The following is a 25515-nucleotide window of genomic DNA, read 5'->3' on the forward strand; positions in this document are numbered from 1 at the left end:
GATGGTTGAACTAACAAATAATGAATGAATAATGGAAAGATTCTAGTATGAAACTAAACATATACAATGATTCTTGATGTTTTAGAGAAATATAACTGAGACTTACCATTTTCTTGCAAAACTTGTTTGTTACTATTTATTAGAGATAGAAAACAAGACTGGATTGACTACTGACGTGGCCCAATAAGTGGTCCTCCTACTCTTATGCATTACTGCCCAGATTTCAGCCATGATATAAATTATAGCAGATATAGATATATATATATATATATATATACATACACACACACACACACACACACACAAGGAAAACATTTTGGAAACCTATATTTTAATAATAGCAGCTCCCTTTTAGGACCTTCTCTGTAACTTTAAAGCTCTAGTGTTGTTTGACATAATTGCTTATATGCCACAAGGCAGCTAAGTTTCATTTCTTTGACTTTAATTGAAACCCAAAGGACAGTCTCTCATATAGAAATATGGAACATTAATGAGGAAAGCATCTGATACTTACACTCCCTTTAGACTTTCTGGATCCTACGATAGGAGGTAGTGAAGAGGCTTTCTGACTGTGGAAACAAATTACAATTTAGACATCTGAATGTTATTTTAAAATAATATACATAAAGCAAGAGAATTTCACTCCAACCTGAAAGTCAACTGTCATGACATTTATGTTTCAGAAAAAGTACCATGAGCTTTTCCAATTTCAGACTACCCCCAAAATCTCCAAATTCCATTCCAAAATATTTTACTTCTTTCTTGTATACTACTTTAGCTGATGCCTAAAAATAAACTTTTCCTACCATTATAAATGTTGTCATAGCATTTTTCATCAAATCATAATGTTTTCCATTTGCATTTCAAAAAATCATTTCCCAAGTGAGACTTGGGAAGTGAGACTTGCCAGACTGAGCTAAAAACATTTTAATTTGATCATTTCCTTCTTTTCATAATACCTGCTTTGTCTACATCTGATAGGGTGGTAAAACACTGGCATTAGCATTCAGGGAAGTTTTAAGACAGTAATTCTTGCCAAAAAAAAAAAGTCTTTTGGACTGTAAGTTATTTGGCAGGTGACTGTATTATTAGGGGAAGACCCATCTTGAAACTCAATGGATGTCTCCAAAAATAGGAGGACCCAGGTACTAAAGGCAGATGGAGATGGGGCTAACTTGCAGGAGAAAGGCCAGTGTGAGCTGCATTTTCACATTGCCGTCAAGTACAGGCTGTGGCTCTCGGCAGAGAATGCAGCGTTTCTCTGCAGAAGTTGTAAAAGGATTTGATTCCTGGGTGAGTAAGGAGAGTTAGCCATAAGTCTGCAGGTAAACAATTCTAAACTGCTAGAACTCCACATGCCCTTGCCCAGTCCCAACACTGCCCCTGAAATTCCACTTCACCTGTAATTTCTTTAGAAACCCTCGGCTAGCCTCACCATTGAGCCATACAAACTGTGCAATTAATGGAAAACACGTGGTTGACATCCTGTTCCATCTCTGCAGAGGACAATCACAAAAAAAAACTTGGTTTCCAGAGCAAAGTGGCCACAGAATCAGCACAGATGGGTCCTGGGGCCCCATGAGCAGTCCAGGAGGTCCAACGGCCAGGGCCAGAGTGCGTCACATGTGGCTCTGCTGTGCATCCATTCGGCAAAAATGAAGCATCTTTCACAAACAGGACATTTCATGGAGAAAAATGTATTGGGTATAATTAAGAGTGTAATCATTAAAATTTTGCATGTATTAACTATATACTCAGACTCCCTATTTATTTGTACAAATGGATTATATTGTTTTATACTTATATTGCTTTATATTAAAAAGGTTGTAAAATATTATGTCTTTAATATATTTTGATGTTTCCCTCCAAACCCAACTGAAAAATTATTTGGTCCAGCTAAGTTGTAACAACACTAAGACAGATAATAAGATTTACATAGAAAAGCTCATTACCCTGGACTTCTTCACAATAATAAATCTTTACATTTACTATAAATTCAATGCAAAGTTTAAAAAAATCTATGCAGTTTTTCATAAGTTCCATAAAGATTTTATTTTTGTGCAATAGCTCTCAATCTCCCTTCGTGGAAGTAAAAGCCAAGCCAGATATGTATCAGGCGTACTTTCCATCTAACTGTAAATAAGATTATCAGTCACACAAAATATCTTGGTGATCCACAGAAGACCCAGGGCTACTTCAGGTGAAGACTGGAGCAGGAGGAGCAGGCGAGGGAGGGAGACTCACCCATAGGGTCTTCGCATCGCCGACTTGTCAAAGAGCAGCTCACTGTACGGCAGCCTCTTAAACCTATCCCTGCCCACAGCCACGTAGAACTGCCCGTTCTCCAGCTCTGCCCCGCTCTCCACCAGCTTCCCTTCTAGGGTATAGAGTCTGTCAAAACATGAGGGCCAACATTTAGGGTTCTAGCAAGCATTTAGAGGACTGCCTAAAATGACAGTGTCAATAAAAAAAAAAAATCTGTTCTTAAATTGGCTCACCTGTTACTCTTCTAGTTATTGAATTCTAAATGCCTCAAAGTCATTAAATTTAACAAAATGCCAAGATTATAAATTATATAAATTTATATAATTAAAGCTCAGCTTCCACAGAAGATGGATTGTTCTATTTGTATTTGGGAATGCTCATTAAATGTGTTTTCTGTGCATTCATCAGGCCGACAAGCTTCAGGTCTCATCCTACGCAAGAAGAGCCCCCAGCCAGGCTCCCACAGAGCCGCATCAGGAGAACCAAGGCAGCAGAGGAAGGGGGAGGCCACCGGAGGTCAGAGCACCTGTCACCAGCATCAGTGGCACAGAACTGCACTGGCTTCCATGCTCCTCTTGCTCTCCTCCCCATCCCCCTCCCCCTCCCCCTCCCCTCCTTCCCCCTCCCCCCTCCTCCCCTGTCCCCCCTCCTCCCCTCTCCTCCCCCCTCATTTTCTTTCTCTCTTGTGGAGTCTCCTAAGCGTGAGAGTGAACTTCACATCCTCTCAGAGCTGAAGGTTTCACAAAAAAAACTTTCTCTACTGTAAAACTGCTGCTGTAAACCACAGTTAATATGTTACTTATTAAAGAACTGTGATAATCTTGGTAGGTGGTTTAAAGTTCCCAGAATCTTTATTTAAAGTAGAAAAAAAAACCCAGAACATTAGAGAAGAAAGCAGGAAGACAATGCATTTTTTTGAAGGTTATAAAAAAGAGCTACTGGCTAGGAGGATTTCAAGATAATCCTTTTTTTTTTAATTCTCAAACTTCTTGTATTACATTATAAAGTTCAGTGGTTTTTGCAAAAACAAAACTTAAAAAAAAAATCCATCCACCTGTAAACACATTTACTGATTGTGTAAATACCATTGCCATGTGGAGCCATGAAGTTCACTAAAAAACAGCCACTAACACCCGTGAAATGCGTTTCTTTTTAGTTAGCACACAGACCTGGGTCTTCCCCACATTGTGTCTCCTCCCTGCAAGTCTGTGTCAGCACAACAGGATGCCCTCTTCCTGCCTTGACCTAGCCGGGGTTTCTGAGCAGCAACATTATGACATTTTGGATCAGAGTTCTCTGTTGGAGAGGCAGGAGTCTGTCCTGTCCACTGTAAGACACTTCACAGCTCTTGGGCCTCTCTACGCACTGGACAGTAGCGGCCACTCCCATCCCCAACCAAAAATGGCTCCAGACACTGCCAAGTGCCTCAGGGGCAAGATCCCACCTGGCTGAGAACCAGACATTCTTCTTCCATTTTCCTTCAAAATAGTTAGGTCTGAGTCAGTGGTTAACTTTCATAGCTAGAAACTGAAAGCTGCTTAGCTGTGGACTGAAAATCTCCAACCAAGGTGAGTGGCTTTCTCCGCAGGTATAAAAAGGGTACTGAACACATTCCCACCCATGAGGTTAGCCTTGATGTATGTGGCTTTTGTGAATCCGATTTCTTCCTTTGCTACAAAACATAAACAGGCAACCAAACCCATTTTTATGGGAGGCTATTGATACATACATAGGCTGATGCTTAGAAGGACTCTCTCATGTTCTGCTAAGGGAGAGTGGGCTTGTCCCCAGGAAGCTGCAGCCCAGCCTCACTCACATCTGATGGTTCTGTGACAATTTAGTTTCCCTAAGTATTTAAGAGTTTGGGGGACATATATTTCCATGTATGAGTTTGTTCATATATATTTACATATATGTATGTATATGTATGTAGATGAGAGGGTATAGCTGGGCGTGAAATCATACATCATTCTGTGCTTTATATTATTTATTGGGTGAGTTTATATTCATAAAAGGTAAATATACATATATATGTACAGGCATTATACATATATATGCATGTTTTGAGAACTGCCCTCACTCCTGTCACCAAAATAAAATCCAAAGGATCAAAGGATTAAATAAAATTTAAAAGTATAAGATGAAGACATGAGAAATTATTTTTAAAATCTTAAGAGCTAGGTTGGGTACGATGGTGCACTCCTGTAATCCCAGCAGCTTGGGAGGCTGAGACAGGAGGATCACAAGTTCAAAGCCAGCCTCAGCAACAGCAAGGCGCTAAGTAACTCAGTGAGACCCTGTCTCTAATAAAATACAAAACTTTAGCTGGGAATGTGGCTCAGTGGTTAAGTGCCCCTGAGTTCAATCCCTGGTACAAAAAAAAAAAAAAAAAATCTCAGAGTCAGGACAATCCAAACTAGTCATAAAACTTAGTGATCACAAAGAAAGATTGAGAATTTGACTCTATCAAAATCAAGGCATTTATACGTAAAAAGAATAACAAGAAAATGAAAACTGGAAACATGTTTAAAACTCACATGAGAAAGGGCTAATTTCCCTAATATGTGAAGTGTGCCTAAAATCGATAAGTTAAGTGTGCAAAGGCCATGATCTAGCACTCATACGTAACAAGTGAGTGTGAGCCACTTGGAGAGACTTGGTAGTTAAAGACAAGCTCAGGGCAGGCCACCTGTCAGAGTCCTCCCTCCTGATCCCACATGTCATGTTTGCTAAAGGAGAATGACACTGCTTACCTCAAGGTCACCAAGCTAATTAAGTTAAAAATACAAAGCATTTGGAATAATGCCTGGCACACAAGAAACATCCAATAGATCTTGCTATGTATTAAATAAGTAAAAATCAAGAAACAATAAAATATTATTTTTACCCAACAAGACTGAAAAGACAAAAATGTTCTGCTAATTTTACAGTATAGATAAAAGCATGAACTTCCTCTCTCCAACTGCCTCTCGTGGGTCTCTGGCAAGAGTGTAAATTAATGCAAACTTTTTGCAAGAAAACTGGTGGTGTCCATCAGAATTTAAAATGCATTTTGCTACATGGAGCAGTAATTCAACCTCCAGACTGTAGTCTCCTGAAAAATTCTGCTTATGCACAAAGATGTGTATGTGTAAAAATGAATACTGGAAATGACCTAGCTTCTTCCCATCCAGATGACACTGCCAAAAGAAATCAGGACATGCCCACACACACAATGGAATACTCTGCAGCCAATGCAAATAATTAGATAGAGCTATTTGTGCTCATGAGAATAATCTCTAAGACTTGTTGCTACAGGAAAAAAGCAAGGGTATATATGTGCATATATTTATTTATAAGGTATGTATTTGTTCATGGCTATGTTTTTTAAGAACTAAAAGGTGTATATTCTTGAATATGCACAGAATATTTATGGAATGATGAAAAAAATACAGGGTGGAGGGAACAAGGGTCTGGGGAGCCTGAAGTGGGAGAAATACTTTTAATCTACACTCTCTGTTCTATTTGAAATTTTGCCAAGCATTATTTTCAATTCAAATGATTATACTTAAAATCTCAATGGCCATGAAACAATAAACATTAATATATGTAAATATGGATACATTAACTTGCACATGCATTTAACTGAAAGACCCACTGTGCAATCACTTGAGAACTTGTTTTATAGTGAGTGTATGTGCATTTTGTGTGTGTGTGTGTGTGAGACAGAGAGAGACAGAGACAGAGACAGAGAACACAGGCATGAGGACTTAAAATCAAAGGTGTATCCCACAACTCAACATGTTCAAGAGACTAGCAGAGACAGGTGCTGAAGAGCACTCTTGGGAAACACTTGAATGGATTTCAAAAATATTTAAATGTGTGTGTACAAATATGCTGTCTAAGTATTATTTCTCACTCTCCAACCGCAGGAAAATATATATGTAAGCCTCCATCAAGGGGTAATTTCATAGAATTTGCAACTTAAAACCCATGATTTTAAATGTTCAATTAAACTAATAATGCTTTTATTAGTTATTAGTTATTAGAGACTAATAATGCTTTTGGTTTTTTAAGCTTAGATAGCCCCACTTAACTATCCTCCATGACCTGCTCCTCTTTTACCATACTAACACTTCCCGTAACAATTTTTTTTACCCCAGGCAAATAATTTGGACCATCAAATAATTATAAATATTTCTAAGGGGGAGGCAAGGACAGTTAATTAAGAGTTAAGAAGCTGACTCTCATCTCAAGTTTACTCTCATCCAAAAGAATAAAAGTTCCACACGTCGATGTGTTCTGGTGTGCGAGGAGTGTTCTGGTGTGCCAGGAGTGTTCTGGTGTGCCAGGAGTGTTCTGGTGTGCCAGGAGTGTTCTGGTGTGCGAGGAGTGTTCTGGTGTGCCAGGAGTGTTCTGGTGTGCGAGGAGTGTTCTGGTGTGCCAGGAGTGTTCTGGTGTGCCAGGAGTGTTCTGGTGTGCGAGGAGTGTTCTGGTGTGCCAGGAGTGTTCTGGTGTGCCAGGAGTGTTCTGGTGTGCCAGGAGTGTTCTGGTGTGCGAGGAGTGTTCTGGTGTGCCAGGAGTGTTCTGGTGTGCCAGGAGTGTTCTGGTGTGCCAGGAGTGTTCTGGTGTGCGAGGAGTGTTCTGGTGTGCCAGGAGTGTTCTGGTGTGCCAGGAGTGTTCTGGTGTGCGAGGAGTGTTCTGGTGTGCCAGGAGTGTTCTGGTGTGCCAGGAGTGTTCTGGTGTGCCAGGAGTGTTCTGGTGTGCCAGGAAGGCCTCGCCCACCATATACATCACTTCCTTCCCTAAAACGGCCCGGCGAGGCCAGCGCTGTTTCCTGTCCATGCCACACATGCACAAACCAAGGCACACAGAGCCCAGCTGGGGAGACCGTGACCCCAGAGCCTGCTGGGGACACCTTCCCCCCAAAGCCCAGGCCCTAGAGAAGATCCCGCGACTCACCTGTGGACAGCCCCACTCCGGAGAGGTATTTTTTCTGTGGCCATTTGCAGCACGTGGTCCCACTGATTCAGGGCTTTCCTGGGGATGAGGAGGCGAGAGGCTGGGTTTATGAGGTCCCCGTTGGCAATCAAGCTGTGGGGAGGAGCCAACGGGTTCACACAGTCATATGGACAGAATTCAAAATCCCAAACCCAAAGGAAAACACGAAGCCAATTCCAATTTGAGACTCACAAAATGGTGCAGGGCTCCTGCAGGGGTTTCCTAAAGCGGGCAGACACGTTGATCTTGCTGTGGGTCACTGGTTTGACCTTTAGGAGCAAAGAAACACAGATGGCTCAGTTGTTTGAGATCAATAAAACCACCTATTTTGAATAACAGCTATTTTCTCCATTAAGAATGGCAAAAAGATATTCTCTAAATGTTCATGATTAACCAACTGAAGTGGAGATTAATCATAAATCATAAATATATACTTCTTAGAAGTGAAAAGGTTTATTACCCCCATTTAATTATTACTGTATGTATATGATATCAAAGGACCATAACATATCCTGTAAGAACATACAGATATTATGTCTCAATAAATAAGGGGATATGGCACAGGTGGTAGAGGGCTTGCCTCACTTGCACAATTCCCAACACCACACACACACACACACACACACACACACACACACAATCAATAAGTGAAATGGTGTTGATTCAAAACTCAAACTTTCATTTTGGACCCAGCAGATTTAAGGTTTTATTTTGCCAGTTGGTGAGAGAATCACCCAGAACATCAGTTCTGCCTGGGCTCCAAGCTGTCTTGGGAAGTCCAGCTCACCAGCATGCTGAGTAGGTCAGCATAGTGAGCCGAGAGAGGCTCACGAGGCTCACCAAACCTTCACTTCTACTCCCTGAGTAAAGAATGCAGGGCAGACAGATGACAGATGGATGGATGGGTGGATAGATGGATGGATGGATAGATAGACAGGCAGACAGACAGGCTGGCTGACTATAAATTTTTCTTGGAGGTATTTCCAAAGTCAAAGATAGCGGAAGCTGACTGTGCCCACCCTGCTGGAATGGGGTGAGCCTGGACTCCTAGGTAGTCTTTGAATATGAACTGCACACTTTCCCCAATATATCTCTCTATCCCAGATATCATATTTAGATTGTATTTTGACACAGGTGACCATATAAAAATAAAATGCTTCATATGAACTTGATAAGTCTAAGTAAATAATTTAGTTAAGTTCACAAAACCCATGACACTTGCTAAGACAAAATCACAGAGGGTCAAGATTCAAGTTAAAACCTGCGTGAATTTGTTTGTGGGAAATAAACTCAATGGAATTAAAATGGTTGATGCATGGAATAATAAGATGAAACTGAGTCTGAAATTTTGAACTCCAGAACTAATTGCCCAAACTTTTTACACAAACCAGTTCAATGTCTCATGCCTCAATTTCTTGACCCATAAAAGTCGGAGTCATTCTGCTAAACTAGCCCAAAGGGAGGCTCCGTGAACTAATTAGTGAAGTGGCAATGTCAGTCCCCAGGGCGGTTAAACCGAATGCTTCAGAGAATCCACCTGCCTCAGATCTCAGCACTCACCACCTCTTGACACCCTGAGCCAAGAGAACCAAGCTCAGTCTTTGGACCTGAGAAAGGGACTGTGAAATGGGACCATCACACACACGTGGTGATCGCTGACCTCCTGTAAGAACTGATCATGCCATTTACAGGCTGTATTTTCAGTAGCTTTTTAAAAATACACATCACGTTTTTATGACTGTGTGTTGTAAGACAGACTTAGGTGTTTAGAGAAATAAATGAACTCCAGTTAGTTATCTGCAACATAGAGGCCAGCCTACACAAAAAGTTTTCAACTCTGATTTTCTTATGGTATCTATTTAAGAAAAAGTGGGTTCTCAAAATTATCATATTTAAAGAAACTTTGTTAGTACTTTACAGTGCATCAGAGAGGAGAACAAAATACTTTACAAATATTTAATCGATTTCCCCTACTTTTTGATAAGTGAAAAGGGCCAAAAACCTTCACAGATACCAGAGAAGAGACAATTTATCTAGGAGTCAAAATGCCAGAAACAGTCAAACTATAGATCATTCTAGTGAGTCAACTTTTAAATAATCATCCAATTGTTCAATATTGCTATTTTTAAATGGAAGCAAGAGTGGCTGAGATGTGTGATGCAGAGTGACCTGCAGGAGCCACCCAAGAGTGCCCTGCGGTTGATGGGATGCACCAAGCTGACCCTGGGAAGGGCCAGAGTCAGAAGGCAGGTCCTGGTGGGACTCTTCCCTGACCTCCACGGAGGGAAGCCACGTGTCAGGGGAAGACTCCTGACGCGGCCTGGAAGGGACCTGGAAAGGAGAGGCTGATGACCACAGGTGACAACGATGGCCAATCTCTTCAAAGGAGCAGTTGACTTACTGAGAAGAGCAGCCTCCTCTGGTTGGGAAGGAGACGGAGGGAGCCTCGTGCCCACCATGGCAGTGAAAATGGAACCCACCGAAGAGCCCAGGACGCAAAGACGTCTGGATGCACAAGTTCCGGGGCGGGGGACCCTTTCTAGGTGAGAAGACACCTACAGCTGCTTTCATCCCAGAGGACAGAGGCAGGGGACGGACCTCCCACAGACCAGCAGGCGGAGGGCGAGGTGGCACAGAGAGCTCCACACTGTGGACCCTGTCTTCCCCGGGGACCTCCTCAGTGCACAGAGGGTAACAAGAGCTAGCAGCAGGGCCAAGGGCTGGGGGAGAAGCCCCAGGTGGGGAGGCTGGTGGCCGGGCTGGACGAGGGATCTCCAGCTCAGCAAGCACCAAACGTGCAGGTGAGAGGGGACTAGGACTCCTCCCCCAGGGAGCAAAGCCAGGCAGGGATGAGCACGATGTCGGAAGCAGCTGGCAGGGATTTTAATAGTATCATAGTATGTTGAAGAATTCAGTCGAGAAGGTGAAACAGATGAGAACACCAAAAGAGAGACAGGGAATTTTACTCCAGAAATTCAAACTCTGAGAAAGATGCCAATGGAAATCTACAACTAAAACAGAGAACATGGGAATGAAGACCATTTCGTGCCCTTAGCAGATCAGACACGATAGAATATACACAAGGGAAATACTTTTCTAAAAGGAGGTGAGATGAAGACACCTTTTAGAAATAAAAGCCAAAAGAACTGACTGTGAGCAGAGCCACACCCCAAGACGCTGTGGAGAAAGTTCCTCGGATGGCAGGGAAATAAGACGGAAGCCCAGACCAAGACAGAATAAAAGACACTGGAAAGAAATGTGCGAGTCACACTTGAAGACATTAGTCACATTTTTAATTTTAAAGCAAAAATAATCACCATGATGCATGAAGTTGGTGACAAGGGAGAAAATATTTAATATGAATGAAGGTCAGAGTGAAGTTCTGCATGGCCTGGGAGAGACTATTTGAATGTGAACTAAAGGTAAGGGCGCACATGGAAAGCACAGGACAGCTGCGGTCGCAGCTCCAGAGGCACCGCCTTTAGGCCACCAGAGACAAAGTGCGTCACATGTCAAGTGCGTCATATGTCAAGTGTGAGAAGGAACAAAATGAACATCAGGTGCACAACAAGAAACAAATAGCACCATAGCGCCTGGAACTGGCCACACCAACTGAAAACTCCCATTTAGGACAGAAACGGTCAGAATGGAGGAAGATGCAAGATCCCACTCCGTGCTATTTACCAGACACGCTTTAAATGCAAGGGCATGAGTAGATTGAAAGTAGAGGTGTGGTAGGAGACACCCTGAGCAGATTTTAATCCAGGAAGTAACATGTTCTCAGTCAAAATTAGGAGATACACACACAGACACATATAAAGTCCCCGTTTTGACAATTAATTTTCATAGTAGATATACATTAAATGTTTTTACTATGCACTTTTTAAATCTGGATATTTCATAAAGAATAATATATCCGATACAATATCTGAGATGTTCAATATCTTTTCATGGTATTGTGTCTTTTGGATTTGAGAAAATTAAGTTCCAGAAAATTGAATACACTTAAACCAGAACAGTACAGCTTCCAAGTATCTGGGGTATAAGATCTTCCATGGCACTAAGGGGAAACCAGAGAACGAGCCGCTGGGGACTCCCCCCACTTCAGCCACAGGCTGTCTCTGGCCTCATTCTTCTGTGACCCTTATTTCTGGGCTTGTGACACCTCCTCCACCAGCCATCAAAGGCTGATCCTGCCCCGGAATCCACCCCCCACCCACACACCTGTTCCTCTGTTTAACCTGAACACTGTCCTGCCAGACTGAGCAAGCCTGGAGTCAGCTACCAGTGATGGCCAGAGCTCTATCGCTAGTCCAGACCCTTCTCCTGACACCAAGCCACTGCACCCAGCTGGATGAGTCTGACCTCCTACCTTAAAACACAGATTTTTAAAAGCCTGTTTGTACTTATATATTCTTTATTTCAGCAGAGTTTCCATAGCATGAGACATTTATTTTACATTATTCATCATTTATAAATCATTGGCCCTTGTTTCAAAGCAGTTGCAAGAGAATGTTCCTCAGGACACATCATTCCCAACATCCAGGCAGACTTCTGTCTGAATCTCTCATGCAACATTTTTCATAAATATAACCTATTCCCTTTATGTTATCAATATTTATGTGGGCTGCATTTTTTTCTTTTATTTTCTTAGTAAACTGCTTCTTCCATAACCCAAAGTTTCATCCACGGTGCTTTGGACATAAAATACTTAAGTCAGACAATAATTGGGACCAATTTTTGAGCAAATATCATGCTCAGAACTGATCCAAACACTTTCCATATGTTACCTTTACTTTTCCCAATATCCCTATAAAATAGTTATTTTCAAATAAGTTTACAATTAGAATCATAAAATTTATAAAAATTCCATTTATATTCAAAACGACCTTATGAGGTTAGCATTATCCCAACTGTGTAAAGGAGAAAGATGCCTCTTGGCCCTGCAAGATCCCACAGTGAGCAAAGCAGCAGTCAATAGACCCACTTGAGATCCCCAGTCCAGGCTCCCCCCACGCATAGGCAGCCCACTAACGGTGCTCAAGACCCCACCCGGCCACGGGCAGAAACAATAGATGCAGACTGTGTTCAATAAGCCCTTTCTTGAGTTATATGTAACTTAAGTAAATATAGTGCACACATGTGAGCGTGTGCACACACACACAGCCAAGGCAGACCACGATGAAGTTTATTGACTTCATTCATGGGTCCCCATGTCTTCTCAAACCCAAGTCCCCTTAAGTTCCCTCCCCCTTTGCCTACTACCTGCCATATATTCTTTACCTGATCTTATTATAAATGCTGAATAACCCCAATGGGGGTTGAAGGTTGTAATTTATTACCCCTAAGAAAACTTCCACAAATTGCAGGTTCCAGGCATGGTGCCAAAAGCAGACCATGAGAATAGTTTCATCAGTATTTTTCTGCAGTGATGGTTTTTTTTCAAAATTCCAACCACTTCAGAAGGAAGCTTGTTATAGAACATGTCTCTGGTTATAATGAACAGGCTGCTTAGAATACTCCCAGAAGGGTCCAATTAGTCTCCATGAGCTGATGAAACCACTCATCTCTGCCTGGGTCCCATACAGGTCTCTGTGTTGTCCAGGTGCTAACTCCCAGGAGAAGGGCAAAGGTCATCTGTCAAGGTGGGTCAGCTTCTGCCATTCAGACGGTTATTCTCTGCCAATTAGGGACACTACAGCATCAGTTTACAGGGTTGCTGTTTGAATTGTTGTCTAAGTGAATGCCTCCTTTCATTGAAGCAGGAAAATGATTTAAAACAAATGGACAAGCAATGCAAGGTAACAGATTCAAAACAATGCAAGGTAACAGATTTCTTATTACCTTAAAAGTGACCCCAAAGGTCAGATCCCCATCACAAGTAACCCTCCTTGGAAAACTCCAAAGTGTGAATATTCCCTAAACAGACATTCATGTTGCCAGTCCTCGCAGCAAGTTCTGATCCATTAAATCACAAACTTCAAAGGACTGACATTATAGTTCACGTTCCTCTTCAATCACACTCTGCGGGTCGTTTTCAAAGTTCCGAGAGTCCTAAGCGTTCTGAGGATACAATGTTAAACCTCAAGTGCATGAACTTTATTCTAGAATTTACTATGATTTGCAAAGGTCATTTATATCACAGGAAAGCCAAACAGTCCTCAAGTCCTGATCAGGGCATTCACAAGTCACCATTTCCCGAATGCCACGCGGAAGAGAAGATCTCAACCCCCATAAGGTTAAAAAATAACCCATTAACCCGGGAGGGCTCTGGGGAGATGAACTGCCACCAACCAAGCGGGGCAGGGCGGTGCTGAGGGCCGGTCACTGTGCTCCCTGCCAACCTGCCGCACCAAGCTCACTTCTTCGCGTTGCCACGTTTTGTTTTGTTTTCCCAAAGCGGATTCCGGTTTCCAAACCTCTCCAGTGAGTGGAATGTGCACTAAACACAGGGCGATGGAGCGGCACACACATCAATGGGGATGAAAGGCGGCGACGCTGGGGGTGGGCCGCGGGGGGCAGCTCCTACCTGCAGAGTGAGTCCACTGAAGAAGGTGCCAGCTGGACAGGATCGCCAGTCGGTCTCCCGTTAATGCTAGGGAAGCTGTTAACCCACCAGACCCGGGAAGGGAAGCTCCGTTTGTGGGGAATACTGGGTGATCACCTCTGATGCCCTGGCTTGGAAGGTGCACTGTGCAAGAGCATGCATGGCCCACTCTCGTTGGGCCTGGGGGGACAAGAGTGGCCAGAGAAGAGAGAAGTAAGAGTGAAGCTACACGGTGACTCAGGGCCCTGGCTCCAGGCTTGCACCCAGAGTCCTCTTGACCTGGGTGGCTCTGGGTGCTCAGGAACAGGATGCAGAGCTGCCTTCTGAGGCTCTCTAAATGCCCTTCAGGTCTCACCGTCTCCAAAAAAACACTAAAGTATAGTTAAATGCAAGTTACCTTCGACAAAAGTAGAACTTTTTTATTTAAAAAAGAAAAAAAAAAAACTTGGAATGGAATCACCATTTGACCCAGTATCCCACTCCTTGGCTTATACCCAAAGAACCTAAAATCAGCATACTATAGTGACAGCCACATCAATGGTTATAGCAGCTCAATTCACAATAGCTAAACTATGGAATCAACCTAGATGCTCTTCAACATGAATAGATAAGAAACTGTGATACATACACACAATGGAATATTACTCAGCCTTAAAGAAGAATGAAATTATGGCCTGAAGACCAGGAACATTCCAGAACACGATTATGTTATAGACTGTTCACAAATAAATCTATGAAGCCTCTAACTCAAATTGTTATGAATGGTTTCAAGGTAGAAAAATATGTCTAGTCCTAAGACAAAACTCAAAACTGATGTGTGTTAGTGCTTCATACTTTTATTTATAGATAGATAGATAGATATAGATTAGATTTTTTTTTAATAGGACTAAAGGTTAAATTTAAGAATCTAAGCATGTTGCTGGGTGCAGTTGTGCATGCCTGTTAGTCCAACTCGAGAGGCTGTGGCAGGCTGGCCTTTGGCAACTTAGAGAGACCCTGTCTCAAAAAGTAAAAATGGATGGGGATGGAGCTCAGTGATAGAGTCCCCTGGGTTCAATCCCCAGAGTACCACCAGAAAATAAAAAAAAACTTTCCCATTCAAATTACTCCAACCTCAGTAGCTAATGTCTGTCTCCCCATTTTTGCATAATAACTTTATTTGTCTGATAGAAATAACAATGAAGTACACTTTGATTTTCGGAAATAAACTTTCGGGATGGAAAATGATCCATGCAGATCCATGTTTCTTTATAACAAGCCCCACGAATAGTCCCACATAATCCATGCTTCGGTAGCTTCTGAATGAAGCTTTGATGCCCAAAGCAATCTTCCAGAAAGCAAGCCTCCACACCAACCTCCAGTTTTTATCGCAGTGGCTGAGGACACAGGAAGCACCCAGTAAGGAGAAGAAAGAAAACTTCCATGCACAGTACGCACTTCCAAAGCAAGAGAGAGGCTCTGAGGGGCACCCCAAATTCTGAAATCTGAAGCTACTTGCAGTAAAATCCTGCCTACGTCTCGTAGTTCATTCACTCCCATCCTAGAGGGTGCGTTCGCTCGGTGACATCGGTCGTTCACCTCCCGTGAGCCAGCGCTGGACCAGGTGCTGGGAGTTCATGACAGAATAAAAAGCCTCACTGAAGCCGAAGAAGAACAGAAGGGCTCGGAGACAGACGGAAGGTAAGAAATCCAACCAAAAAACACCTAGTCACGGATGGTGAAAAGTGCTCTGAAGAAAATAAGCCGACCTGAGACACGGCAGAGATGGGGCAAGTCCCTGAAGAAGGAGCCCTGGCGTGTCTGGGCCACAGGGGAGGCTGGCACTGCAGGACGGGGTCGGAGGAGGAGAGGAGCCCACACTGGAGGCACCCCTGGGGCCCCAGGCTCCGGGAGAAGGCCAGATGTCAACAGGGGTACTGTGAGGCTCCCCTGCGGAGTTCAGCACCCACGGCTCTGGCTGCACTGGAGCCAGATGGACAAACCAAAGCTGGAAGCGAGGAGGACAGGGCAGCTGCCGAGTTACCCGAGTGAGAGATGGCCTGGCTCTTCCTAGGGGATGACCAAGGAGACTGGAAATGGGGGGAAATCCTGGGTTCGTATTCCAGGTAGGAACTGGAGCTGCAGGAAGATGCACAGGGCTGGTGGGAGAGAGCCAGCTTGCAGAGCCCGTGGACAGGGTGCTAGTCACTGAAATGGAACACAAGAAGCTGGTGCCCTGGGCTTCAACTCATCAAAACAACCTGAAGTTACCCGATGTTCATCAATCAGCGTTTTCCTAGTCTTCTGTTTTCTTAATCCCACCTTACCAAACATCTTTGTCATACTAAGAGAGAGCCCAGAGGCCAGGGGAGAAAATGCTGAGGTCACAGGGACTGTGGCAAGAACTGCCCTGCGGGGCCACAACAGGATAGGGCCAGCCGTCAGTGGGACCCGTGGAACCAGGGCTGCGTGGAGAAACCCTGAATCCAGGGAAAGAACCGAAAAACAAACCCGTGATATCTTCTGGTTCCAGGAGGTGACGTGGTGCTCAAGAAATGGCACGGCCACAGCAAAAATGACCAGACACCACACTGGAGAAGTTCCCAATGGCCAAGGCAGGGCAAATTCAAGCAGCAAAGTGAGTAATGATATGCTAGGGCTTTAACGGTAAGATAGATAGCCACGGTCCACGCCAATATACACAGGGAAGAAACCTCTGCCTGCAGGAGAACTCCAGCCACCAAGGCACACTTAGGAGGGGACAGGAAATCATCCCAGACAAGCACCGTTGTCGCAGCAGCTGCAGACAAGAGCCAGGATGTCGCTGAACTCTGAGTGAGACCCTGAAGAAAGAGAGCTCGCGTGTGTTTGCACAGTCTCAAGGTGTCCCCCTGTGACATCCGCATTCAGTTGGTCAAAAGTAACTTCACAGAGAAGAGAGCCAGCGAGACCATCCTGACCAAGTGATTAAAGTGAACAGCAGCATAACACTGCATGTCTTCATCATGTCCAGTAAAGACAATCAAATACTGAATAAGTTGGGCAGGTGGCTCACGCCTGCAAGGCCAGCTTCCCAGGGGGCTGAGGCAGGAAGACTTCAAGTTCAAAGCCAGCCTGGGCAACTTAGTGAGGCCCTGTGTCAAAATAAAAAACAAAAAGGACTGAGGGTGTAGCTCACGGCTAAGACACCCCTGAGTTCAGTCCCCAGTACCAAATAAATAAATAAGAGGCTTGATTCTGCTGAAAATACCAGATTTCCCTTCTGTTTTTCCTGAGCATTGACTTTAGACAACTGGAAATGTGCAAGCTTCTCTCTCTTTGGAACATATATGACCGTTTTGAACACCAGGTCAGCCTCTGTCACCCTTATGTCCCAGGGGTATCCTCCTCAAGGACCTGGGAGCCATTGCCCTGGAGTGTAAAGCAGGGTGACAGTACCTCTGTGTGCTACGTGGCAGCTAGACAGGAGCAGTGGGCCACAAGTTCAAGACAACTCTTAGTGCAGAACAGATGGGTTAATCAACAGCCCTGCCTCCGTGGCGCCCCAAGGTCAGACAAGACAGCTACTCAGGAGCCGTGCCTGGTCTCAGTCCTAAAATCTATCCCTCTCACAACAGGAGGAAGAGAGATCAATGCAGGGGAGGATGGTGGTGTGTTTGCTCAGAAAGGCCCGATTGCCAGGACATGTTAAGCAAGACCCTCCACAAACGGCACAGACCAGAGATTCCCAGCCTAGGAAAGCAGAAAGGTTAAGGCCAGAGTCTACCGACTGTAAATTCTGTCAAACCAGTTCCTATTAGGACCTGTCGGCCAGGCCAGGGTGACCAGGAGCTGCCTGGGGGTTTGGCTCATGTATTCCATCAATCCCGAGCCAGAGGTGACGCTTGGGCAGAACCTTCTCACCATCTCTCTCTTACCCCAATAGAAGCTGGGACCAGGAGGTGAGTGGTACTCTCCTCCTGAGAGGACCCACTCTCTCCTTTAAGAGTGCCCCCCGTTTTTCTCTCCCAGCAAATTTTACTATGCTTCTACTCAGGCTCATGTCTTGTTTGAAATTCTCTCGTTCGAGAGCACAAGAGCTGAGCACGCCACTCGATCTCGGTCAGGATCTTATCTCTCGTCCACCCATCTGTGGTCAGTGGGACCCTGGTGTTGATGGTGCCAAGTTTGGGAGGGCCACTCACTGCAAGGTGCAAAAGCATCTGTCATGAAGACAGAGAAGTTTGCTGCTCTCTGGGTGAGGCCAGTTAGCCCACACAGATGGGCATGTCAGTCCCAAGGTGAAACCAGGCCAACAGTGTCACCAATGGGCTGTTGGGACTCTTACTTGAAGACTGGTCATTGACCACCCTGAAAACATGTCTCCAGTGGGTTGTATCTGTCGGCTACAAAGAAAGTTGAGACTTATTTGTCTTCGTAATCCCTTAGCGTTGTTCCGGTTTAATGCTATTTGATGTTTTCTTTCTCTACCACCTGTGGAAAATACTTCCAGTTTTTAATTATATTTCCCCAACAGTGCCTTCTGATATGAGGCAATGATCCAGGCACAACATCATTTGCTGGCATTCTTGTCCCCAAAACGAATCATTTCAACCAAATCACATGGGAACATCATGCAAAGGCAAATGGAAAGACATTTTACAAAACAGTTAATCTTTAAAAATTGTCAAAGTCATGAAGGACTGAGAAATGGGCGAGTAGAAACTAAGGAGACATGACAAATGAAATGCAGGATCATTGGCGACAAAGTTAGCGAACTTCTAATAAAGAAGGGAGATTTGGTCATTGTAGTAAGTTCAATTTCCTAGTTCCAACAACTACACTATGGTTATATGATACGGTTACGGGAATCTGAGTGATGTAAGGTACTGTGTGGCAGTTTTTTTCTAAAATTATTGCAAAATCAAAGTTCAAACAAATGTAATGTTTCATACTGTTAAATGAAAATAAAGATCTACTACCTAAGAGACGGCCACCCCCGTCTTCGCCTCTCTTGGCCTGTCTTCTCCCCGTAACCAAGCACAGCTTTGCATTTAAAGTGTAGTAAAACTATCTCCTGAGACAACCAAGGATAGTCTCCATTTGTAGCTAGACTACATGTGAGCATTCTGTCCTGTGATTGCACTGGGGGGTTTTGTTTCATTTCAAAGAAACTTGGCCCTCTATTACTTTGTCAGACCAAAAGACAAGTAGGAAACAAACAGAATCCTGAAGCTCAGTGTACCCTAAATTAATTATTTCTTGCACCACTAGAACAGAGGAGAAAGCACAGTTACCTCCTGAAGATCCAGTCATGGGTTTCCTTACTAATGTGCAGAGGTAGGGGGTCTTTTTTTCACATACCAAGCTTATTAGCTCAGAACAATAAGAAAAAAACGGCTTGTTGTTACCCAGTGAACCTAGTTTAATTGGGAAAATATTTGCATTCCCTAAGGGTAGGACTAGGTCAAAACCTCACTTGCACATCAAAACTGCACCATTCAGGGGGTCAAAGCACATGATGTAGATAAAGAAGAATGTTCAAGGTTCAGTGAGCTTTTTTCCCTCAATTAAAAGAGCAAGAAACCATCAAAAAGTAGTGGTTCATGACTGTCAGTGGCATAGCTCCATTCTCCCAAAGTACTTAGCCCTCATGAGCAGACCCACAGCCATCGGACTGAAGCACCTTCACCTGAGAGCAGGAAATGAATGGGGTATGACTGTTCAAAGAAAACACACAGAAATAAAATTTGTATTTGGTCCATGAAGAACTGCAAGAAAACATCAGTTATGACATTGTGTGTCTGACTTGTCAATTAAAAAAAAAAAATCAAAGACTATTCCCTCCTTGTCTCTCCTCCTCCTCCTCGTCTTTTTTCATCCTTCTCTACCTGAATTGCTTGGGTGGGATGCTCATTAAAGAGCAATAACACTATGATATCTAAAATATTTCAACTACGTAAAAAACAACATAGGAGGGTAGAAGAAAGGATTTCACATCAAATTAATTAAGTTTTGTTCTCATTCCCAGTATGCCCATCTCAGTAAAGCCTTGGAATCTCCGAAAGGAACATCACCTCGGAATAATCCAAAACCAGAATCTCCTAAACCCTGGGAGGTCCAACTTAAGGACACCACTTAGGACAGGGGGAACCAAGTGCCCACTTCCTCACATTTTGCCCCAGTTCTTTTCAATACAGGCCCTCACTTGCAAGCCACCATCTTGCATCACTCCATGGACTGCTTTCACATTCCAGCAAAATAGCACATCCAAAGGATTTTCTTATCATCCTGGCATAAGAAATCAGCACGGATTGTAATTAATTAAGCTTGAAGGAGAAAATTCAGTGGCTTCAAGCCTCAATCAGCCATCCACCCTGGAAGAATGGCTTAGATCTTCACTCCCATCCTTGAAGACAGCCAGGGTTTTGTCTTCCATTCTGAGATACTTCATGTTCCTGTTACCCCAGGACTTTACGTGGGAGGTGTGGTATTGAAACCAAAGGGAAGGACCCCTCACTCCTCAAGAGGAATTTTTGTTTTTCTTTCTTCCACCTTTGACAGCTGCAGCTGCCCCAGATTTCTTGAGCTGGCCATGGGTACATCAGACACCCCACAATTGTTCCGGGGAACTTGGGCTTTGGCTGTGGCAAGATGGGTCTCCATCCCAGAAGACCTGGCCCGTATTTTCTTTAGATGACTCTATCCCTCTGTGACAGATTTACCTGTCCCCATTCTGGTCTGCAAGGAGCGGTAACCTTAACCATAACCAAGGGGAAAGTCTAGTTAGCTGGTAGGACATTGTGCATGGGTGAGTCTGCCTTTTTTGACCTATAGAAGCAGCCTTCCTCTCACCCTTATCTGGTCAGTCCTGGTACTGCTTCCCCTAATGCTGTTGCATACGTCCCAGTAAGTCTCTTCCAGAGGTTTTATTCTGCCTACACATGATTTCTATCTTGAATGGATGAGGCTGACCTGGCTACATTAAGAGCTGGTAACAACACTGAGGCTGCTGATGCTAAAAGTGGCCAGGAGTGGGGGCTGATGACACTGAGGACAGCCAGCAGCCAGAGAGCAAGGGGCAGATCCGAGGGGTTTCAGAGAACTGCTGTGGCTCTGGCCCTGGCTGCCAGGGAGCAGCAAGGAGAGCTGCTGACCTGGGAACTGAGAGCCGCCAGACGCAGGCTCAGAGCTGCTAACACCGAGGGAGCTGCTCATGGCCTGCCGGTGATTTCTCAGAACTGAGCAAAAGGGCCCTCGGCACAGGGGTAACAGTAGCCCCATTTTTCTGTCATTGTTCCTCAAAAGTAAATCAAAGATCTCAGGGACATTAGCACCATATTCTTAGTCCAGAAGTTCTCAACAAAAGTCTCATAAAATCTGTGATTTAAAGGTACATTTAGCAGGGAGAGTGAGATTCTGTTATTCTTTTTTAATAAAATAGAATCAAGGAGCCTGTTATCGCTCTGTCTCTATTGTCACTCTCATGCCTCAGCCTATAGCAAGGCTTATTCCTTAGTACGACATCAAGGCCTGTTTCCAAAACCAAGTATCACGCATGTAAATGGGAAATCACGCACATTTACTTTACAGTGACTGGTTTCTAAATAAAACTAAAAGGACCGAAGTTGCGCTTCAGTTTCACAAGCTCCTGTGTTTTTCACCCATGTACCTACTTGCCATACTGCCGGCCTCCCTTGCCCACTCCCATGCGGAAGTCCAGACCACAGACTAAATTTTTTCTATCGCCATCATATGTGGAAATGCAGAGTTAAAATTGTTAATTGACTTTCATTCAAAGTTACAAAATAAAAAGAGAGGAAGGGAGGGAGGATGGGAGGAAGAAATTCCTACCTGTTTTGGTTAAATTCAGTAATAGATGACCTATGTATACCTAGCAAATTTCTGAGTAGACACAGCAGCATAAAACTCCCGATTTTCCTTGTTAGCAGAGAGTGAAACACCGGCTACATCCAGACGTCATTTAAGATTTAAATTTGTTGGCTCGGCTGTTTTCATTTTGCCAGCATACTTTACCTTCTTCCTTTGACTTGGGCTGGTGTTACAATGAGGTTTCGTTTTCAGAACACCAACCAACAAGAGGACACCCCTCCTACCTCTCAGGGTGGCAGTAAATCTGTCCAAATTTTAAAGTTCACTATGTGTGATCCAGAAAGTAAAAATAATCATACAAAGCTTGTTGAGAGCTGGCTGATAGTCATCTGAGCTCTAAAAAGAACAGGTCTAGAAGAGAAGCCAGTTTATCCAGCTGGAAGCAAAAACACCATTCATGTCAATTAAAACCAAAAAAAAAATATGAAGACTACCCACGGTCCTTGTCCTGCAGGTGCACGGCGCTGCAACCGGGTTACAGTGGTGTGGTGTCGTCTGCCTGCTGTGCCACCCACCGCACACACAGTGGACAGCTCCCTCTCTGAGTCCAGCAATAAAGCTTTGCCCTGTCTCATTCCTCAGCACAGCCCAGGACCTGGTGGGCGGCCGGCAGCAACGGCAAACACCCATGCACACCCCTACACTGACATGGACAAAGCAGTCGGGGCTGCTGGACTGCCGAGGGTCAACTGGACGGCGTGCGCTTCATGACCTGGGCTGAACCGAGGGTCAAGGAGCCGAGGAAAGGACAGGTTCCCATCTGAGGAATCTGAGGCCATCTGCACCCCGCTGAGAACTTCTGGCTCTAATCCCGGAAATCTTTTGACCTGACCTACTGGCTGTGTCAATTCTGCTTACATGAAACTTGTACTAACATCTTCAAGGTCTTCAGCAACTGGAAGCATGTGTGTGTGTCAGTCTCTCACATACGATGACTTTTAGTCAGTCTCTTAACATTATCAACTTATCATGAAGATGTGGGGTGCGACTACTCAACAGAGCGAATGTTGTTTAAATAAAAGAACTGTCTGGGAGCCTCATGAAGGTGTCTATATGCCCTTCGTCCTGCATTTATCAGTCTCATTCAGTTTGATGCACACTTTTAGGCCTGACTGGGCTGGGGCTGCGGCTCAGTGGTAGGGCACTTGCCTGGCATGTGTGAGGCACTGGTTTGATCCTGAGCACCACATAAAAATAAACAAATAAAATAAAGGTATAAAAATACAATAACATTATTTTAAAAATATTAAGAGGAAAAGCAGTCCAATGATGTCTCTTATTTTTTCAACTTAGACTTATTGAAATATTAGTTGAAAAAAAAAAAAGCACAATTGTATTTTTGCTTCTGCTTCCCATTTCCACCCTGTAATTCCAGAATAATGCATGGGACCAGGAAGAAAGGCAACGGACCAGAACCAAGAACAGAGTGCAGGTGGGAAATCCGGCAACCACTTCACACCAGCCATCGGAAGTCCCAAACGGAATGGGGAAGTGCAGCCCAAAATGGAACCAACCTTCCTCTCTCCATGACCACTCAATGTGGCAATGAGAGGCCCAGCTTACTTGTGTCTAAAGTACGTTCAATACAAACAACGGAAGGAATCCACAAGATGACACAGAATCAGTCCCACATGACACTCGCAGTCTTTCTTGCACTATTTTCTATCCTTCAGCATTTATTTCTGTAATGCCAAAGTGAAGATACAAATGAGTGGGGAACGGGGGGTAGAGAATAGCTTATCTGTGTTCCAATTTCCACGCTATGTCTTATTTAATTGTAGTGCTCACATAATACAAAATAACACTGGGGGAAGAAACACACTTATAAAGAGAAAGCAAATCTCTTACTCTTTCTTGGATTCAGAGGAAAAATAGCTAGTTTCTCGTGCAAATGAAAACATTTATCTGGTATTAAAGTCTTTAGGAATTACATTACCAGTGATTGCGGAATTGTGTGTACACACACACACACACACACACACACACACATATGTATGTATTTTTTTAAAATCAGAATCGCAGTACCCCAATTAGCAATGACCATGTTACAGAAGCCAGCTTTGTTTGCGAGGGCCATCTAGTCAGTTCCTGGCTGGTCCCTCCTGGTATTACTTTCATTATGAGCACTCAGAAGAATAACCGTGTTTGGATGGCTTGTTGTTGCAATTAGGTTTCCAGGTTACCAACTACCAAACAACCCAGGCTAAATGTGACTGCTAGAATCACTATTCCAAAGAGTCCAAAACCTGCCATATGCATCCAAAGATAAATCGCCATCTTCACACCCATGGGGGCCAGAATAATGAATCAAAGGGAAAGGTCACATTGTACAAATAGCACTAGTTGGGCAAACTTGCACTGAAAAGCCATCTGTCTAGCTAGCTTCATAAGGAAGCAGAATTTGACCTCCAAAACTGTCTGAAAACTTGGCCCTTTAAAGTGGACCACCAAGAAGATCATTTAAGAATTTTTATCTTGTAAATTTGCTTGATCAGGGTATAAGGCAATCTTTCCTTTCGATTCAACTCTGTTCTCGATTACTGAGTGCTTGCAGGATCCCACAACTCCACCGGGACAGAGAAAATCTGCAGAGCCGAGAACACCAGCCACGGAGGGCAAGGAAACTGACACTATTCCATCTGAATCAGCGATGGCGAGGCTGTTCGATGTTTTTCACTTCTGCAGTGAACCTTACCCAGCACAGTGGGGCTTGGAAGATTTAGAAACCAGGTATTTTCACCATTAAGGTGAATTACAAAGAAAAGCAATTAGTACAACTTTCAGGGAGAAAAGGAACATTGAATTAAAAAGAAGGCAAAAGCTGATCCCTTTCCCTGCCCCTTCCAGCACCATGAAGACACAAATTAGCCCTCATCTGCCATTACTACCATGTCCAGGTTTCTTCCTTCTTTCACTCAAACGTGCTGAAATTCTATAAATTCCTTCCCATCTGTCTGGAAGACAGGGTGAGAACTCCCTCTGGTACCAGGTCTTTCCCTCTAGAAAGTGCTGAGCCACTGTTCACACACTAGGCAGAGCAGCCCAGGTTCAGGCTTCGCTGGAGGCTGTTTAAGTTCATCGTCAGCACCACCTGCCTTGCTCTCCGAGTTCCTGAAGACTATCCCTCTTACAGAACAGCCCAGCCCCATTCCATGGCGATTCCCAAAGAGCAAAAGAAAGAAGCAAACTTGCCCTCACACCGTGCAAAACATTAGATAAAAACAGCTGTGTTTTGAAATTTCTTTAAATAATGAGTGACAGGTGTCTGCTTCTGAAAAAGGAAATGCACCTCACATCAATTAGGGGAAAATCCTTAGATCCAGGTTTAAATGACAAATGACAATGACAGTACCACTTGCAGTTGCACTTCTAATACATACAGGAAGATCTTTATTAACTTTTAAATCAGAAACATCACCTACAATTAACTGAAGGAAACAAGAATTACTTTTGCCAAATTATTAGCAGATTCTTTATCTGCATGTCTTCCCCTTAGAAGATTTAATATTATATTCTACATGAGCCCCGAGTATTTTTAGCGAGACAAAAATGGACTACAGAAAATTCAATTTCATTTGATTAGATTAGAAGGCATGTTAATATGGAATGCTGATATATTAATCACCATCACTACAAAGACACTGAGACCACCCGGTGGTGTAAGAAGCAGCCTAATCATTGATTCACTCATTCATTCATTAAGCCGCCCTTTGGTCTATTAAATCTTGCTGATTGTTGTGCGTTTTATCCTACCACTAACTTTGATTCCCTGATACCTCATTCCTCCTTCTGTTCTAATAATTAATTCAAGAAAATGTCAAAACACCACTGATGAAACAATCTGGTGAACTTTTGGACAAAATAACCATATT

General features: G+C 43.7%; 1 protein-coding gene across 1 annotated transcript in view; it reads right to left on the reverse strand.

Moving 5' to 3' along the window:
* The window catches only part of Dcdc2 (doublecortin domain containing 2), a 143945-nt gene that overhangs the window by 76705 nt on the left and 41725 nt on the right, over positions 1-25515 (reverse strand). Inside the window, exons 3-6 of the mRNA XM_076857932.2 lie at positions 7438-7514; positions 7207-7338; positions 2245-2391; positions 515-569 (exon numbers count right to left, since the gene is read on the reverse strand). Coding sequence (XP_076714047.2) covers positions 515-569; positions 2245-2391; positions 7207-7338; positions 7438-7514 — 411 coding nt within the window. The remainder of the gene's footprint in view (positions 1-514; positions 570-2244; positions 2392-7206; positions 7339-7437; positions 7515-25515) is intronic.

This window comes from Callospermophilus lateralis, chromosome 6 (assembly GCF_048772815.1).
Source record: "Callospermophilus lateralis isolate mCalLat2 chromosome 6, mCalLat2.hap1, whole genome shotgun sequence".
NCBI lineage: Eukaryota > Metazoa > Chordata > Mammalia > Rodentia > Sciuridae > Callospermophilus > Callospermophilus lateralis.